At 33.0% G+C, this 19809-nt stretch overlaps 3 protein-coding genes across 3 annotated transcripts; 2 read left to right on the forward strand and 1 right to left on the reverse strand.

The window, feature by feature from the left end:
- Positions 1-3948: 3948 nt before the first annotated feature.
- On the forward strand, positions 3949-5031 carry LOC100810563 (uncharacterized). The gene is made up of 2 exons (XM_003522352.5): positions 3949-4284; positions 4375-5031. Exons 1-2 carry the CDS (start codon positions 4143-4145, stop codon positions 4815-4817), a joined length of 585 nt encoding a protein of 194 aa, XP_003522400.1. The 5' UTR covers positions 3949-4142; the 3' UTR covers positions 4818-5031.
- Positions 5032-8890: 3859 nt separating this feature from the next.
- Positions 8891-10762, reverse strand: LOC100803289 (uncharacterized). Its single transcript, XM_003523052.5, has 2 exons — positions 10497-10762; positions 8891-9229 (listed from the first exon to the last, which is right to left on the reverse strand). The coding sequence occupies exons 1-2, from the start codon at positions 10638-10640 to the stop codon at positions 9074-9076; spliced, it is 300 nt and encodes a 99-aa protein (XP_003523100.1). The 5' UTR covers positions 10641-10762; the 3' UTR covers positions 8891-9073.
- Positions 10763-14177: 3415 nt separating this feature from the next.
- On the forward strand, positions 14178-19533 carry LOC100811103 (C2 and GRAM domain-containing protein At5g50170). The gene is made up of 9 exons (XM_003522353.5): positions 14178-14988; positions 15890-17077; positions 17176-17358; positions 17473-17756; positions 17891-18007; positions 18166-18428; positions 18518-18686; positions 18812-19084; positions 19183-19533. The coding sequence occupies exons 1-9, from the start codon at positions 14631-14633 to the stop codon at positions 19390-19392; spliced, it is 3045 nt and encodes a 1014-aa protein (XP_003522401.1). The 5' UTR covers positions 14178-14630; the 3' UTR covers positions 19393-19533.
- Positions 19534-19809: the final 276 nt, after the last annotated feature.

Consider the following 19809-nt stretch of genomic DNA (forward strand, 5'->3'; position numbering starts at 1 on the left):
AATTAATTCACTTAAAATTTAATTCACTTAAACTTTAGCTTCAAATATTAGTCTAACAAATAAAATCATTACTTCAATTAAATATAAAATATTTATTTGCTTCCTCTATTAAACTTAAACTACACATTCATACTTTATTCTAAAAAAAAGTACTCTAATTAAATAATTTATGGAAAATTCCTCAACTTCAAAAAAATTCCAGACAGACACAAAATGGAAGGGTTATAAATGAAAGGATTACACTTAAAAAAATTTCAGACGGCACATGGCCAACATGCCTAGGCGCCCCAATATTTGTATCTTCGAAGTCGTTTTTCAGTACTAATGAACAAGAACAACTTACTTTACTTAACTCAAATGACATATATTCGGTAATGAAGGATATATCATATATATACATATGAGAAAATTAGTAGGACAGTATATTGTCTATATATAGGAGTGGAGGAGACAAACAAATAAGAGCGTAATTTTTCCTCCATCTCCACTTAATAGTCTCAATGGTTAATTAATTAAATTACATGCACGTATATGTAAGGCAAAAAATACTCGGTGAACAACTAATTTGAAAGTTAGTGAGACAAGGAGATAAAAGAAATATATACAATTCAAGTATAATAACTAATATGATATATGTGATAAAAACAAAGAGATACAAAATTAGTGACTGTTAAAGAATTAATTCAACTATATTTTTTAATTTTCTGCACTAGTGATTGCTTGGAGAGATAAAATATTCACCTATTATTTTTTGAAAACTTGACAAGTGATTGCTTGGAGAGATAAAATATTCACCTATTATTTTTTGAAAACTTGACAAGTATTAGAACTGATCTAGTATAAAATAATCTAAAAATCCAAGTAAACTTCTTTTAAGATTATTAAAAATCAATAAATTACTAATAAATATAGTAACGAAAAATTGTTATTCCCATGTTAGTAAATTTAAATGACGGGACTTTTAAAATTGGTAATATTTTTGTTATTGTTTTTATAATTAAAATTAAAATTTCTTTTTCTTAACTTATACTAAATTTTATTACAAGTAAAATAAAACTTCGTACTCAGAACACACCACAAAATACTTAAGAAATAGCATGTAATTATTTTTTGTCTTAAATTAAATTATATGTCAAATAATACTTTAGACGCAAAAACCATTAACAAAAAGGCTTACAAATAATTACTACTAATATTTTTTAAATTTAAAATGTAATTTACAAAATTAATACACTTAAATTTGAGCTTCAAATTTCATTCTAACCATAATATTTGTTACTTCAAAATAAAAAATTTGTACATCATAAATAAACAAAATGAAAGAAAACTTTAATTAAATAAATATAAAACATCCTTACTATAGAATCAAACTTCAAAACTCTTTCTTCCTCTTTCACAATACTCTCTTCAGTCTCAAATTTATGTAAGTGCAAAGAATGATTGAAGTTTGCTCTATTTAAAGAAATTTTTTAGCAAAAAAGCTACGTAGCAAATTTATACACCATTATTAAAGTAACTCTGTATGGTCACCTCCTAGATGCCTAGCTCTTTAAGCTCCCATGCATGCATGTGATTTCTGATTTCCTTATGCAAACAGTGCCCTATTCTCTCCTCCCTAGCCCGGCATAAAAAAAAATTTCAGGTGCATGTGAACCCTAGCTGCATCATCAGGCTTGAGTCTCATCATTCAACATCACTCTCCAAGCTTCAGGCCCATCAAACCTGTCCACGTAGAGTGGTTTAAAATTATTATTATTATATAGAAAACGGTATGTTTGATTTATGGAAAAAAAGTGTAAGAAGAGAAAAATAAGGAAGGAAAAGGAATAGAAAATATATAAATGATTTTTTTTTCAAATTGTATGATAAGAAAGAAATAAAAGATAAGAAAATTAGTATTGTTCTCTTCTTGTATAGTTGTAGAGAAAGAAGAATAAAAAATGTGTTTAAAATTATAAAACAATTTAAAACAAAAAGATAAAAAAATTGAGAAAAAAATTGTTTAATTTGTGCATGAAAGAGTTTTTTCTATTTTCCATCTTCTATGTTTGAACAGAATAATTTTTTAGTTTGATTCCCACAAAAATGTTTTCAGTCTTCTAAATAAAAAGCTAAACCATGAAAAAGATAATGAGCCTCACCTTTTCGTCATTTGTTTGCCTTTTCCTGCTTCCACATTTTGGGAAAAGAAAGACTAGAACTAATAAAGCTTCCAATTTGCAAACGTAATAACGTAACAGGATAGAGAGAATTATATGCCCCTATCCCGCCAGCTCCAAAGGCGGGACTGCCCACGTAGGCATGTCCCGCCAGGAGAAATGGCGGTACACGTTTTACCCCTTACCTGTCCCGCTGTTGCGACTGGCGGTATCCACTATCCCGCCATTGGCACTGGCGGTTCAAGCTTCCCGTCAGTGTCAACGGCGGCACCCACGTAAGAAACGAACCCCCTCTGTAATTTGTTATAAATGAGACCCCATTGCATAAATTGTTTCTAAAAGAAACCCTCTAAAGTAAATTTGCCTCTTCTCGGTCACGAAGCGTGGCTCATCGCTATACCAGAATGGGCCACCCATCTTAACTTAATTGGGTAGCCAGGCATGGTTATAAAAAGGTAAAATTACATTTTTATCCCTTAATTTGTCTATAATTTTGATTTTGGTTTTCTTTTAAAATGATTGATGAATTTTGTTTTCTTATTTTATTCAATCATACAATCTTGGTCCCCTAATTTAGAGTTGGACATTGACTATTACATAGGAATGTTGACTGTTATATGTCATGTTTTTATTAAATGATGACTGTCATGTGTGATGTTCTTATTGAATAATGATTGTCATGTGTCATATTCTTATTGAATTTTGAATTCATGAAAGATGAAATGCATTGGTATTGTCATTGGTCAATCATATCACACGTGATAATCATTATTCAATAAGAATGTGACAAGTGACCATCAATGTCCAATTCGAGATTGGGAAATCAAGATTGTGTGATTGGATAAAATGGAAGGATAAAATTTGTCAATAATTTTAAAAGGGAACCAAAATTAAAATTAGAGACAAATTAGAAAACCAAATATATAATTTTACCTTATAAAAATTAGTCCCATCATTGACTCTGTAAAGACAATGAGTCAATAAGTTAGTAGTTTAATTGATGAGTTAATAATTGATTCAATTTGATTCCATATATATTAAAAATTTAAAATTATATATTTATCTATTATATATAAGTATATATAATTAATATCATTTAATTAAAAATATTATTTATATTCTAAAATCTAAAATAATAATTAATAATAATGAGATATCAAAACATAGATGTGATATTTTTTTTTGGGTGTATAATCTAGTTTCAGTTTGTAAAATTGAGCCAGAATTTCTCAAAATTGGCCCGAATTTGACTGAATCAATCTAGATCATATGCATAAATGGTTCAATAATAAAATCGGTCCCGTTAAATCATTAGGTTCCAATTAGGCTCATTCTGCCCGGGCTAAACCGGTTTCATAACACTGTATCCACTCTCCTACTTTTATTTATTTTTAAATCTGAACTTCGGTTTTCCTTCTCGGAAAGCAAAAAGAAAGGAATATCCGCATATATGGGAATAGTCTGAATTGACCGTCATTATTACTCACTTAACAAACACTCCAGGTAGGTTCCCAGTTTTATTTTTATTTTTCTTTTGTACTAATTATTTTTCAATAAAATTAGTTTATTAAATAAAAATGAAAAACCCTTAATAAAGAAGTATTCTATTAAATGCAAAATATATTCAATATTTATTTTTAAAATAGTTAACAATATATTTAATAAATAGTACTAGTACTAGTATAAATTTATTAAATATCTCTTAAATTTTTATAATCAACGGTTCTATTGTTTCGTTACGTCATTAAGAAAAAAGATAGTGGAAAGTAATAACGCGTGGGCTTGTTCTTCGATTTGCGCCTATAAATAAACCCCAAAGGCACAGCCCAGAGTTTTCAAGCCCTAAGCCTCCAACGCCGGAGGAGCAGAAAAAAAAACACTTCCAGAGTTCCTTCCTCAGTTCTCTCTCTTTCTAGAATCTTCCAATTCCAATTTTTCTTTTCCTTCAACACAAATTAACTCACTGAGTAGCGAGAACGAGTCATGGAATCCAAACCCGCTCAAACTATCAAGCTTCTCTGTAGCTACGGCGGCAAGATTCTCCCACGCGCCACCGACGGCGAACTCCGTTACGTCGGCGGCCACACCAGAGTCCTCACCGTCGACCGTTCCATTTCCTTTCCAGGTTCATTCCTTTTTCCCTTAGCCTTCGTTTTGCGTTTTTTTTATCTTCCTCTGTTTCATGAATTTGACGATTCGTTGCTTCGTTGTGCAGAATTGATGGTGAAGCTACGCGTATTTTGTGGTTCGTCTGTGATCTTGCGGTGTCAATTACCCAAGGGAGACTTGGAGACCTTGATATCCATCACCAACGACGAAGATCTCGCTAGCATAATCGAAGAATACGACCGTTCCTCGTTGAAATTGGCGCATCCGTTGAAGATCAAAGCCGTTCTCTCGCCGCCGAAATCGATGAAGAAAGCTTCGCCTGTTCCATCGTCGGCGTCGGCGTCGTCCAGCGCCACACACTCTCCGTCCGGATCGCCGCACACCTCCACCGAATCGCTGCCGTACGCGGCGTTCCACCGCATCGGCCGCCACAACCGCCCGCCGGTTGTGTATGCTATCGGCGCGGCGAAGGCATGTTGCTACACGCAGTTCGATGGGAGCCCTAGGTTCCTGTACCGTGGACCTCACTGCAATTATTACTGCCACTGAGGCGAACGAACCGATTTTATTCACTGTAAATACAGCTGCAAGAGAATCGCTATTACGAAGTTGATTCCATACAAACGATGATGACGACGAAAAATATCAAAGGACCAAAAAAAATAAAATAGAGAGAAAGAGTGGACTCTTAAATACAATTAATATTTTTTTTAATTTTGATAAAACTTTAGACATGGATGAGTTGAGGTTCTAATTTTTTTAACCTGAGCCTGAGTTTCTTTAATTTTGGAAATATTGGTTACTACGGACTCTTGATTTCGAGATTAGGGTTCTGCGAACTGCGGTTTAAAACGACAGACTACTATTGCCGTTTGACTCATGGGACCACAATTCCTGTTACGTGTTAGACATGTTGCTTTTGGTGGTATTTTTGCGTGTTAATTGTGGCTACATGCGTTATCTTTCCGTAAGACTTCGATTATATTAAGCGGGTACGTATCTTTCTTCCTTGGCATTTTTTTTGAAATTAATGAGATATTCTTGTTGATTTGTATTGTATAAGTTTTTTTTTTTTTTTTTGTATGACCCAGTGGTGTATTAGTTTTTTCAATGTGCAGGTCAATTAAAGGAGATGGATGCATGGTACCGTAAATAGCGGGGAACTGAGTAAGAGGACAAAACCTTTGAACCTTCTTGAAATTTGGGTTGCAAGATAGTTGGATTGAGAAAATTGAATGTATTAGGAAAGGTAGATGGCATGAATATGATTGATTGAAAGTGGAGGAGGCCAGCAGAGGAGAACGAAATGCCATAAACTTAAAATTGAACCAAATATAATAATTTCAAATACTTATCCTAAAAAAGAGGTCCAATAATAAATAGAATAAAAAAACACAATGGATGGTATTAAAAACTCCGATAATGATATTGAGGACCAAAACCGAAAGATGGCTTTGGGTGGAGCAAGTCGGCAAGTTGGTTGCTTGAAAATGACATCATTGAGGCATATTTCTGGTAGCCTTTTGATGGGTTCAACAGCTCAACTTTATCTGGTCATTGGATGCGGTCGAGGAATAAATAGAAAAATCCAGGGAAGTTTGAAGAAAGAATCTGCCCCCACCATTGGAATGCAGGAGAAGATCCTAACTTAACATGAAAATATACATACATGGAGAAAAAGAAAAGGCCAATGCCCAAAATCCATGAAGGGTGGCTATTGAATTTGGGCAGATAAAAGTTTGGTTGAGGTGAAATTTAACTAAAAACGTGATAATATTACATGGAGTTAAATTTGAACATCAAAGATATGTTTTTAACCCAATAGTTTTGCCCATGATTTTCACTGAAATATTTAACTGATTTAACCAATCACTTTTTAGTGAAACATTTCTTCTCAATTTAGAAGATTCGAATACAAATCTTATTTAATAAATTTAGTTGAGTACCAACATGTCATCTCCCTAATAGATATCAAGTTTGAAATATTGCTTGAACTTTCCCCAGATTCTTGGGTGAAGCTCAACGATCACAATAATGACAAAGCTGGATGTGGAGGTTTAATCCGTGATAGCCTAGGGCGTTGGGTTCATGGATTTGCAAGAAACCTGGGGTGTTGCTCTATTGTAGGGAATAATCTCGGACCTGCAACTAACCAGGGATAAGGGTCATACTGTTTGAGTGAAAAGTGATTCTAAGGTGGTTGTTTATCTGATACTTAATTTTGACAGTGAGAGAGTTGATCCAAAAGACAATGGATAATTAATATGTCTCAAACTCATAGAGAAGCTAATTTTGCGACAAATACTTTAGTTAATTTTTCGCATTTGTTACCTATAGGTTTACATTTGTTTACTCATCCCCTTACTCCTTGTAAATCCTTTTTGTGGTGGGACATTGTTGGGGTTTCTAGTCCCGGTTCATTATTAATGTAAGAGCTTGACCCTCCCTTACATCAAAAGAAGAAAGGAAAAGAAAAGAAAATTGTGCTCAATATCACTCATACTGATGATAAGTGGATACATAAAAAAAATATACACAACTATCTAATTAAAGTTAAGTATCAAAGATTTACAACAATTTATATATTCTTCTCAACTGATTAAACTAAACAGTTTGAACTTCATTTGATTTTACCACAAAATTATATATATATATATATATATATATATATATATATATATATATATATATATATATATATATATATAAACTATTAACGCAATAAAGAGTATAAGAAAATTATTATATAAATGAAACTAAAATCCAAAGTTTAGATGAACTCAAAGCTCATCAAAGCTCATTTGCCCTAGCTTAGATAAGATCTATTCAAACTCTAAGCGATAATATTTGAACAAGTTTTGAGAAAAAAAAAACCATTTTAAAAAAAATTGACTAAATATAATTTTTGTTTTTTTAGAATAAGTTTTGATTTTAGTTTTTATAATTTTTTTTGGTTTTTATTATTTATAAAGTTGAAAAAAATTGATTTTGGTATTTATTATTACTTGACACTCGTTAATTATTCTTGAGGATACTTACTAGTGCATGTTATATCATGTTAGCATATGATATCTATAGATATTTTTTAGATTCCCATAATAAATGTTATTTATCTACTTTAAAATGAATGTTTGGAATAAAAAAAAATATTTTATAAATATTAAAATAAAAACTCACTCATTTTACCGTGACAAAAAATAATTATTCCACATTTTAGAAGGTTGAAAAGAAAAAAGTTTTATCTGGACTGAAATTAAAATTTATTCTAGAGAATAAAAACATATTTAAGTTATAAATTTTTTGGGGACTTTTTTTTAAAATTTATTTATAGAAGGATTAAAAGTGGTTTAAAATTATTTTTAAAGAAAAAAAAACATATTGTTAGTCCTAATACTTTGTCTTATATATGATCAAGATCCATGGATTTTCATATCAATGAATTTGATCTTTAAGCTTTAAAAAATGTAAAATTAGTCCATATTTTAGGTAATTTTATTTTCATAAATAATCAATTAAGGACCAAATCTAATACATGGTCTAATTTTATATTTTTTTTTATAAAGTTTAAGGATCAAATTCATCTATATAAGAGTACATGCACCTTAATTATGCTTCACCGAAAGTATAGTAAATATTTTTTTTCTCTTTTTGTAAATTATTTTTTCATTAAAATGTGTAAACATGATTACTTTTAAATAAGACACACAATATGTTAAATATTATAATATATATATATATATATATATATATATATATATATATATATACACACACTCTTGAAAATAAGTGAAATCATGTAATTTGGCTCAAAAACCTTTTGAGATACTCTCAAAACACAACTTGCTAGCATGAGAGATAAGTAGCTACATGTGGAATCGTGGGGATGCAACTTGCAGCTAAGCCATGTCCCCAAAAGTACAATACAAGATGCACCCAAGCTAACTGTGGCTAGCTAGGCATTTGTCGGGTTGGAGATAACCCTGTTAGAAGGGGTATCCTGGTTCTGTAACCAAGCGGCTCTCATAGTCTGGCCCAATCTTGGTTTTGCCGTTGAGTGATTTGGAAACAATAAGCAACGATGACAAATTATTTACATACATGACGTCGCTCATGAAATTAAGAGGGATATAAAACAGGATCAAGTGGGAGCTGACCTATGAAGCACCGACACGAACACCGGACACGACACGGATACAAACACGTGAACACCTGTAATGTCCAAAATATAGAACGTAGTACGGGTGTCGTGTCAGTGTCAGACACTGACACGGACGCGTGTCGGACACCAAACACGGCAAGGGGCTGGCGTGCTTCATAGGAGCTGACAAGGAAAAATTTAACAAGGCAAGGAAGGGATCATCAGCGCAAATAGGAGGCACTGCTACTTAAGTCACTTTTCCTCTAGAGAAAAGGCAAAGTGACCAGTATTTTTCTTGTCTTTGTTTTAACTCTTCAACCAGTTGAAGTTTTAACTGCTCACTCTTTCATTTACATATGCCAAAAATGAAGTAAAAGCTCAGAAATGGTGAAGGGGCAGACATTTAAGTTTTTATGTTCCTGCTCTATGCCCCTATCTCATCTGAATTTAACTCATGCTATTGTTTAAGTATTGGCTATGCCACTTAAAGGTTATAAATATTTAATTAAGCATAATAAAAGAGCAGAAATAATACAAAGTTTGATATGAATGACAAGTCAATACTCAATACTAGGTCCAAAAGATTAATAGAAGAAAAACTCAATACATAGATTTGGCCTAGCAGTCCAAAAACATACTAACAGGTTCTTGCTGATGTGCAGCTATCTCAACCAGTTTCTTGCTCAAATTCTTCGCCCTCAGATTCCTCTGCATTGTCAGCATCATCGTCATCTGCCTCATTGTCAAAGTCTTCCTTATCATTTTCGTTAGTGGTTTTTCCTATCACAATTAGGTTGCTGTTCATCTTCCTGATCTCGTTGCACTGCAATGATTCGTGCCAACATTGACAGGGATGAGTATGAGGCAAGGAACAATATGAAAAGAGAGATTTAAAGAGCACTGAGTTGCAACTTGTAGCCTATTATCCTCTTAACTGAACACTACCTTATGTCATGGATAATCCAAGCATTTTCTTAATACTATGAACTATTAAGTATATGTGAATGACTACTAGTTCAAAATCATCAGAGCAATGCAGATAAGTTCAAGCAAACACAGCTAGATGCCAATGTGGCAAACTGGCAGCTTTCATTTGAGGAGATTTTGTTTGTTTTGTGTGTGTAATGTGTATATTTACAGCATGTTTGGAATAGAGTTTTCACACCACATCCATTACGAAAATCATGTCCACAGGCCTCAATGATTCAGAAGCTACTTGTTATTGCTTCAAATGAATGTAGAGAGAGAATGACAATTCACATTGCGAAATCTGTTCCAAGCATGCACTTAGTAGTTAGCATACACCAAGGATATCTCCTAACCTGAAGTTTGAGATTAATTCCAATAAGACAGAGAGATCATTAAAGTAGACTTTGTCTCTCTCCACAAAACTTTTCTCATAAGAATCAAACTGTGGTCAGGTCAACAAGCCTAAGGGATACAACTATCTCTCAACCAAACTTTGTTGGTAGATTTTATCCTTGTATGATGACCAAACTTTGATTCTCCCAAAAGATATGAAATTTTAAGAGAAAGATGCTAACAACATAAATATGTGCACCTAAAAGAAAAAAAAATATTCCACCTACTACCTCTCTAGAGGGTAAAAAAAACAGAATTTTGTCACAGATTTCAGATATGTGCGTTTAGCTTGTAGTATATTCATTATTCATAGATTCTCATTTGTGAACTCCCAGTTATGACCATTCAGTCATTCACACTCTAATGTTTCCATATCATGGTTCATTATCTTCAAATTGTCTGACAAATTAATGGAAGGCAAAATTGAAATGTTTGATCATCATGCTTCATAAGTACCATATCACCGAATCCCTATATGCCTCTGTTCATCCCAAATTCCCAATCATTTGATACATTACAAACCTAGACAAATAAGAGTGTGCAAAAATGGGTGGAAAAGGAACAAGGTTTAGTTTAATTCAAGCTGCCAAATCAAATAAGCTATTATAGCTATAATAGACAGAGTGCGACCTAAACGACAACGTTTTGAATGAATTATTGTGCGTCAGAATGCAATGAACAAAGCTAACAATAACAGAAAATGAAGGGTGGAGCGTAGAGGAAAGCACCTTTTCTTCGAAATCGGACTCTTCCATGGCGAGAAGGAGTTCTTCGTTTTGGGGCTGGGGCCACTGAGCGGGTAGCAGAAACGACGTCGGAATGGTCATCGTGGACAATGGGTACTGCGTCATATACGCCGGGAACTGTAACATCTTTTCTTTCCTTTGTTTTGTTGTTTGTTTGCCCTTTATTGTTCCCTCGGACACAAACACTCCCCTCACCTCCACTCCAACGTATAGCTTTGGTTGCTCTCCTGTTTAATCCAGAATAGTTTATTTTTGGCTTAGTTATATAATTGATTATTTTATGTTTAATGAGTCTCTCAAACATGAAAAATTCAATTAAATCTTTTAATTATTTAAAACACAATAATTATGTTCTTTCCGTCTAACTATAACTGATGCTATGTATATTATGGTGGTTTAAATTAAGAATATGTTAAATTGTAATTTTAATCTTTTTATAATTTTAAATTTATGATTTTGGTTTTCTAGTTTAAATTAAGATAATTAATTTCTTATTTTTTAGAATAATTAATTTTGATATTTTCATTAATTGATCATTTAAAGTCAAATATTGATATTGATGTGATGTTTTGATAATGATGTGACTCTTATATATGTTGTTCACATGATGTTTATTTGACAAGATGTTAAATAAAATGAAAATAAAAAATGATAATTTATAATCGTCATTTTATTTATTATCATTTTTAAACAATATAAACTTTTTCTAGTCTTCCATCTTTATTATATTAGAATCTTAACCCCCCAAAATATCACAATCGAAAACCTTAACCACCCTCAAATCAACACAATTAAAACATTAAACAATGGTGAGTGAGTGAGGAGTTTGTGGTTGTGAGAAGAGTGATTATGGTTGCTCGTGTTGGTGGAGGTTGGTGGCGTGGTTGGATCTAGGTTTGTGGAAGTTAATGGTGGATGTAGACGACACAAGAATGCTTGTTTGGGCTACGATCATGGAGGTTGGTGGTGACACGATGGTGGCTTACCGTTGACCATGAGTTTTGAGTGAGGAAGGATTAGAGAAAGAAAAGGAAGAGGGTGATGATCAACTTTGTAAGTCAATGTCACCAAATTGACGAAAAGAGCATGATTATTGTGTTTTAAATATTTAAAAGATTTGATTGAACTTTTTAATAGGTAAGAGACCTAATTAAACTTTAAATTATAGGAGAAAAAAATTATGCACTGACAGTGTAAAATTTTTTATACGGTCATCCAATCACAATTTACCGTGTATGATAAGTTTGTTGATTTTTAAAATAATTATCTTAAAGTAATTCAAACAGTTCTTTGTGATTAGATGATACTATAAAACTATTTTGCACGGTCAGTGTATCACTGCATATGCATCAACCTCAATTTATACTTAAGAAATCAATTGTATAATTAAGTTTTTATTTATCTATGAATAAATAATTAGCTTTAACATTGTTAAGTTTGTTATATTAGTATCTAATTTAACTTTTGCACATTTAAAATTACCAAGATTTTAAAACTAAGCCAAAGCCTAATGCAGATACTCCCTTTGGTGGAGGCGGCAAATATATGATATGTAATTTGTGACAACTTTTGATCTTTAAAATTTAATTTTTAATAAGTATAATTTTTAGAAGTTAAAAACCATTATAAATTGTAAAAAAAAAAAATACAAGAATCATATTCACTCTGCAAAACCCCAATCAAAGCCCCATGCATTTGGATCATCTTTGCCACCTCTTACTTGAACCCATATTCAATGTTATGAGATTTGCAATCAACATTTGCAATAAAGAAAGAACGGTAAAATGAGAGATTTTCAAATCTAGCAAAAATTAGGAAAAATAATATCATTTTTTTTTTATCACAATACAAACCTAAGTGAAGTCACTGATAACAATTTTTTTTATCACTAGACATAGAAGCCCCCACACGACACCAACACCAGGAGGATCTTGTGTTCATCGCTGCCCCATGCAGATGTGAGTAGGAACCACAAGATCTGCAATGGTTAGAGTGGCATCGTAAGGTGGTTCGATTTTAGGGATGAGAAATCTTGGACGATCTGGCGGTGTCTCAAGTTCGGACTCCAAATCAAAGGATGAGATGCTACTATGTACAGAGGTTTGTTGCTAATTTTTTTGTTTGTTTATTTGTTGAAAAAAAATAATCTCAAATTGTGTGTTTTTGGGTTGTTTTTATCGGAACATATTAGGCTTTTATTTGCAATTTTTTTTTTTGTGTTTGAATGTTGCCTCTATATGGTGTTTTGATGGGTTTTTGAGGAAAAAAAAAATAGCAATGGCCTACTAACCTACTAATCCTGATTAATTTATTTTAGAGTAGTTTCTTCAAAAGATGGTAAGTGGGTTGGGTTTTGATTTCTGTGTAGGTTTAAATTTAGAGTTTTTTTAATTGCTTGGAAGCTATATTGGGGTTTAGTTTTTTTATAAAAAATCTTTTTGCAAGTTATTACGATTAAAAACTGTTACAAATTATATATTTCATATTCCCTGTTTGGTTGTGTTAATGAGATATCGAGTTTGGTTATGTTAATGAGATATGCGAGCGAGGATTAAAAAATTTAATTATCAATTCCTAGACACTGAATAAAACAATTTTAAAATTAAGGGACTAAAACAATTATATCTCATATTTAAGGAATTACAAACATATTTAAACCTAATATTTAGTCACATACCAATTACTTGTTAAAGATATGAATAAAAAATTATATATATTTTATATTGATGTTTTAAAATGATAATTAAAGTAAGAAAAAAGTTATTTGGTTTGAGAAAAAACTATATTTATTTATTTTTATTTTGAACAATTATATAGAAAACTATATATGGTTTAAAACAAAAAAAAAAGATGATATTTTTACAATTAAAAATGTAAAAATTATTTTTTAAAAGCTATGCGGCTCCTAAAATTTCTTAAAATGTAAAAGTATGCCCCGAAAGGAATAAGAAATAAGGGTAAGTTTCGATACATGGTCATCTGTACTTAACTAGATTTCTTAAAGCAACAAATAAGCACTTTTAAGTTGATTTTATCTATCTAAGTTGATTAAGTAGTGCGTAACTTAGTGTAAACTTTCGACTGCCTATCTTTAATTTCTACTGATAACAAAAAATGATCTTACCATAATTTCGCACTCATGATAATTTTTTACGTACCATCAAACCAAACACGCAATAAATAATTTAAGGCAAACTCTCTTTCTATGATTCTATCTTATTGCCAAGAGTCACTTTATAATCTTATTAAATTTGAATTATAAGAGGTTCATTTGTGCTCAAGGGACGAGTGACGAGTCCTCAAATGAGAAAACGTTCACAACCCTCATTCTTCAATAATGTGTTCCTCATCCAACATCGTATACTTCAATAATTAAGGAAAGTGATTAGAATCCCACGGCAATGCTTATCCTATATTACCCGCTACAAAACCGTTTTGGCACCGCTACCACAAAACACAGACGTACAGAACCAATGACTTGGTTTTTCTATTATTCAGAAAACTATTCTTATGTTGTCCTTTTAAAATAATACTGTTTTCATAAATTTTATGAGATAAATTTACGTTTAAATATTAATACAATTGTTATTATGTTCCGTCACTTTGAATAAACAACACAGAAATAGAAAAATAATAACAGAAAAGTAAGATCCAAAACCACACGACAACAAAATTTTAAGGAAACTTCGATCTCGTAATAACAACAACCAAATCTGACATGCTTTCTGAGGAAACCATCTTCGATAAGCAATGACTAATAACTAACGATTTTCCATTTGCAAGCATACCTCGTGTCATTTCCCTCGAATGTCCACGTATTCGTATAACACGTGACTTCCGCCTCTTCATTCCACCGAATAAAACAAAACAAAAAGAAAAAAAGAATGAAAACTTGAAAACCATTCTTTTCCTTGCATTGTGTGATATACACAAATCATCTTTTATTTTAAACATTTTATCAATATTTTTTTTTCTGATTATAAATCTTATTATGTCTATAATTTTCTTTTTTTTTTTACTCTCTAAGTATTTGATAACTCATTGGGGATTTATCAAACATTTTTCTTATGCATTAATAGCGTTAAGAGTTGTAAAGAGCTAGTTTTATTACAAGCTATGTTGAGACTTTACGTGTGTGTATTGGAAGCCAAGGACCTTCCCGTGAAGGATACTTACGTGAAGCTTAGGCTGGGAAAGTTCAAGTGCAGGACAAGGATATTGAGGAACACAAGCAACCCCGTTTGGAACAAGGAGTTTGGTTTCAATGTGCATGGTGCTGAAGACATGCTTGTTGTCTCTGTTGTTAATCATGATAATATTAATGAGTGCAGAGTGACCAATGGTTCTGTGGAGTTTGTGGGTGAGGTACGGATTCCGGTAGGTTCGGTTGCTTTTGAGGATAAGCAAACGTTTTTGCCCACGTGGTTCTCTCTTGAAAGCCCCAAGAGTGGGAAGTTTTTCAATGAATATTGTGGTTTGTTTCCCTCATCACTATGTTAATTAATTACTTGCATACATACACTAACACTGTTCTGTGACCTTCCTTTCAGTTTCATTAATTATGTTTCTGGGTTGCATCTTTTGGTTGGTCACGCTGTATACGATGATGTTGTGCAGCTTCTCAACTTTATATGCGTACTGAAAGTAAATTATTATGAAAAAAATGAAAATTGTGAAGTGCATAAGTTAGTTATATAATGTATGTTTCATCTATGTACGAGAGGAACCCTAGATATTATGTGATCTTTCCTCCACTAGGTTTCTGACAACTATTTGACATTTTTTGTGGCTAAAATGTTTGATTTGTATTAATTCCTTGAAGAATGCCACAACGCACTCTTTAAAATACTTCTTGATAATGACTGAAATTTATTAGAAATTACATAATTGTGTAGATTTCACATTTTATTCAATGAATTTCACTCATGATTTTATAGTTTCAAACAAATTTTAATCAATAACAAGATTAACACTCGGACTCTTCCAATTGCTTTCTCTGTTAACATAGTTGCATCAGGCAGAAACTTCACTATAGTGGTTAACTAGTAGATAGCATTATAGAGTACATTTTAACATTCAAGGTTACGGTTCCTACTTTTCATAGCATATCTAGAATTTATGTATCTGCAGGGTAACACTTGCTAGTTGCTGCTAGTTTCTAAGGAATTCAATTGGAAAAGTGATTATAAAATGAGTCCACAGGACAATCTTAAGCTAATGTTGCATTTTTTGTTCTAATCATTTCTACTTGTTTACCTTATATATACACAGTTTTGTTTGTCACAGGTTAAACCACTCTTTTATTTGTTTTGTAATTTTGGAACTGTTGTCCAATATATGGAACTGATTTTTAGCTTAATGTCTTGTATGATCAGGGAAAATTCTCCTTACCGTTTCTCTTCATGGTAAAGGTCGTTCTTCTTTTATCAATCATAAGCATTCTTCAAATTCAACTATTGCGGTTGACAACTCAAGAGACTTGGAAGGTCTGCACGTTGCGTGTCAGGTACCTTGTGATAAAATGGGTGCAGGCAAACAATTGTTGAAGGCTATTGCTAATGGTCTGCATAGGATTTTCAAAAAGAAAGAAGAAAACTCAAAATCTGGTGATTCTTCAGAACTATCTACTTCATTATCTGATTATGAAGATAGTGTACAGGAAAATTCATCTCCTTGTAGCTTTGAAGAAGCCATTGCACTAATGGAATCAGGAGATGACAAACCAGAAATGCCTGAAAATTTGCCTGGCGGTGTTCTAGTAGATCAGATTTATTTAGTCTCTCCGAATGACCTTAATGTGTTTCTTTTTGCACCCAATTCACAGTTTAGTAAAGATATGGTTGAACTGCAGGGAACAACAAATGTGCAAGAGGGACCTTGGACATGGAAAAATGGAGACATGTCGTGTTTAACACGAGTTGTTACCTATACAAAAGCGGCTACGAAATTGATTAAGGCAGTTAATGCAATTGAGGAGCAAACCTACATTAGAGTGAGCAGAAAGGAATTTGCTATACTTGTTAGTGTAAGCACACCAGAGGTCCCATATGGAAATTCATTTAGGATTGAATTGCTTTACAAGATAATGCCAGGGGAGGCATCTTCAGGAGAGGAATCCTCCCATCTAGTTGTGTCTTGGGGAATTGTCTTCCTCCAAAGCACAATGATGAAAGGCATGATAGAAGGTGGGGCAAGACAGGGATTGAAGGAGAGTTTGGTCCAGTTCTCGGACCAACTTGCGCTGAATTTTAAGGTGCTAGATAAAGCAGATTTACCAGACAAGGAACATTTGTTGGCAACTTTGCAAACTGAAGACCAGTGGAATTGGTGGCAGACAATTACATACTTTTGGAATTTCACTGTGGCTTCCACCATTTTCATGTTTTTGTATGTGTTGGTGCATATTTTAAGGTGTGGTCCAAGTCTACCTCAGGGCTTGGAATTTAGTGGGCTTGAATTGCCAGATAGTTTTGGGGAGCTCATTACAAGTGGAATTTTAATCATCCAGTTGCAGCGTGTTTATAATATGGTGTCTCACTTTGTGCAAGCTAGATTTCAAATGGGTAAGTAAGCATATAATTTGAAAACACTGTTATGCTTGTTATCACTGTCAAGTGACTTCATCTGAGGTATCACATTTTACTTCATTTTCCTCTAATAGGAACTGACCATGGCCTCAAAGCCAATGGTGATGGATGGGTTCTTACTGTGGCTTTAATTGAGGGGGTTGACCTGGCCTCCTTGGAGTCCGAAGGATTGTCAGATCCCTATGTAGTTTTCACCTGTAATGGACAAACAAGGTCAAGCTCTGTCAAGCTTCAAATGCCCGATCCTCTATGGAATGGTTTGGTCTTCTAACTTGTTAATTGTTATCTTATCTGCAATAACTTTGCTTTGATATGAAATTGTCAATATATCTTTACAAGTATTTTCTATTGGTATTTATATTAATATGCAGAGATATTAGAGTTTGATGCTATGGAAGAACCACCATCAGTTTTACATGTGGAAGTTTTTGATTTTGATGGTCCATTCGACCAGGATGTTTCACTTGGACATGCTGAGATCAATTTTCTAAAACACACATCAACTGAGTTGGCAGATATGTGGGTCATGCTTGAAGGAAAGCTTGCCCAATCTTCTCAGTCAAAGTTGCACTTGAGAATTTTCTTGGATAACAATAATGGAGTTGAAACAATCAAGGAATATTTGGAGAAGATGGAAAAGGAAGTAGGCAAAAAAGTAAGCATTATGAATCTGACTTGCTCCTTTCTCCTTGCCCCATGTATATGCTTTGTTATTATGCAGCTCGACCAACTTTTTTCCCTGTTTGTGTCATAGAACATTTAGAACTATTTATTGTATATGAATGGCAGTTGAATCTTAGATCACCTCAAAGGAATTCTACATTCCAGAAATTGTTTGCTTTGCCTCCGGAAGAATTTCTCATCAAAGATTTCACTTGTTACCTCAAGAGAAAAATGCCTTTACAGGTACTACATGTGATTGACAACCTGACATATTTAAACACATTTTTTGATAATATTGGTTGACTATAATATGAGATGTTGAATTACTATATAATAATTTACCTGGTGATGTTTAAGTGATAGACTACATAATTTAAATAAAGAATGCCTTCCTGTTGTAGGGTCGGTTGTTTCTTTCAGCAAGGATTCTGGGGTTTCATGCCAATTTGTTTGGACATAAAACCAAGTTTTTCTTCCTTTGGGAAGATATTGAAGAGATACAAGTGCTTCCTCCATCATTGGCAACATTAGGAAGCCCTACATTGGTCATAATTCTGCGAAGAGGTCGGGGTCTTGATGCAAGGCATGGTGCAAAGACTCAAGATGAAGAAGGGAGACTTAGATTTCATTTTCAATCATTTGTTTCATTTAGTGCTGCCTCCAGGTATGAATCAGGCATACTTATATTCCTAATCTTATAAATTGATGCCATTTTTCACATTCAGCTGACATCATATTTTGTTTCCATAAAAGAACAATAAAGGCCTTGTGGAGGACAAGAATACTGAACCCCTATCAGAAAGAACAAATTTCAGAAGAGCATGAAGATCAAGAAAGCTTTGTAATTCTGGAAGACTCTGCATCTATCTTAGAGGATGAAGAAAAAATGTCCAGAATTTTCTCTGCAGAACTTCCAATTAAGGTGAGCAATCAACTACTGGTACCACAATATAACTGAAGATAGAATTAGCCTCTTGAAGACTTTTTATGCGTAGTATTAACTATTAAGTTTGTCTAGCTTTAATGTGTAATGTTACTCTTTATCAGATGAAATCAGTGATGGGAATATTTGATGGAGGAAACCTGGAGCATAAAATTATGCAGAGAACAGGATGTATGAACTATGAAACAACATCATGGGAACAAGTAAAGCCTGATTTCTTCGAGAGGCATGTTTCTTACCAATTCAATCGACATGTGTCAGTTTTTGGTGGTGAAGTCACATGCACACAACAAAAATTTCCAAATACAAACACTGGAGGTTGGACTGTGATTGAAGTTATGGCTCTTCACAGTGTCCCATTTGCTGATCACTTCCATGTAAGCTAAAGTGGAAACTCAAACTTTTTTGTGGCAAGTTAATTTAGTTCATCTTGTTGCACTGAAGAGAATCTGATTCTGATATTCTCTGTCTGCAGATTCATTTTAGGTATGAAATTGAGAAATCCTCTCTTGGTGACTGTGCATGCAAGTGTGATGCTTACATTGGTATTATGTGGCTCAAGAGCTCTAAGTTTCAGCAGAGGATCAACAGGAACATAACAGCCAAGTTTAACCTCCGATTGAAGGAAATATTTGAACTGGTTCAGAAAGAGATTTTGTTAATGTCTCAGAACTCTCACGGATAAGTATTATGTTAGGCCAGATAGAATAAATTGTATTATGCAAAAGAAAAATGAGTTTTCTGTAGACCAATTAGCTTTCTGAAATTGTTCAGAAAAATGAGTTTTCTGTAGAACAATCTTGTTGTATAACTGAATTTTTATTAACCCTTTCTTGTAAATTGAAAAATTTAGTTAAGCCATGTCAAAGGAGCAGAGGAAGGAACAAAAAGAGTGACCCCATCATCAACCCAATGAAATCAAAGAAACTCATTTCAAATCCAAAGGCCACTCACTCTCTTAAGATTCATTCAACGAAATATGCCTCAGTGAGGGGAGAAGGCCAAGCTTGCTAACCTCATCAAAGACATGAAGATGAATGTTGTTGCGTTTTTTCAATAATGTTAATAAATAATTTTTAAAATGAAATAAAGACATTTTTAA

Source organism: Glycine max, chromosome 4 (assembly GCF_000004515.6).
Source record: "Glycine max cultivar Williams 82 chromosome 4, Glycine_max_v4.0, whole genome shotgun sequence".
NCBI lineage: Eukaryota > Viridiplantae > Streptophyta > Magnoliopsida > Fabales > Fabaceae > Glycine > Glycine max.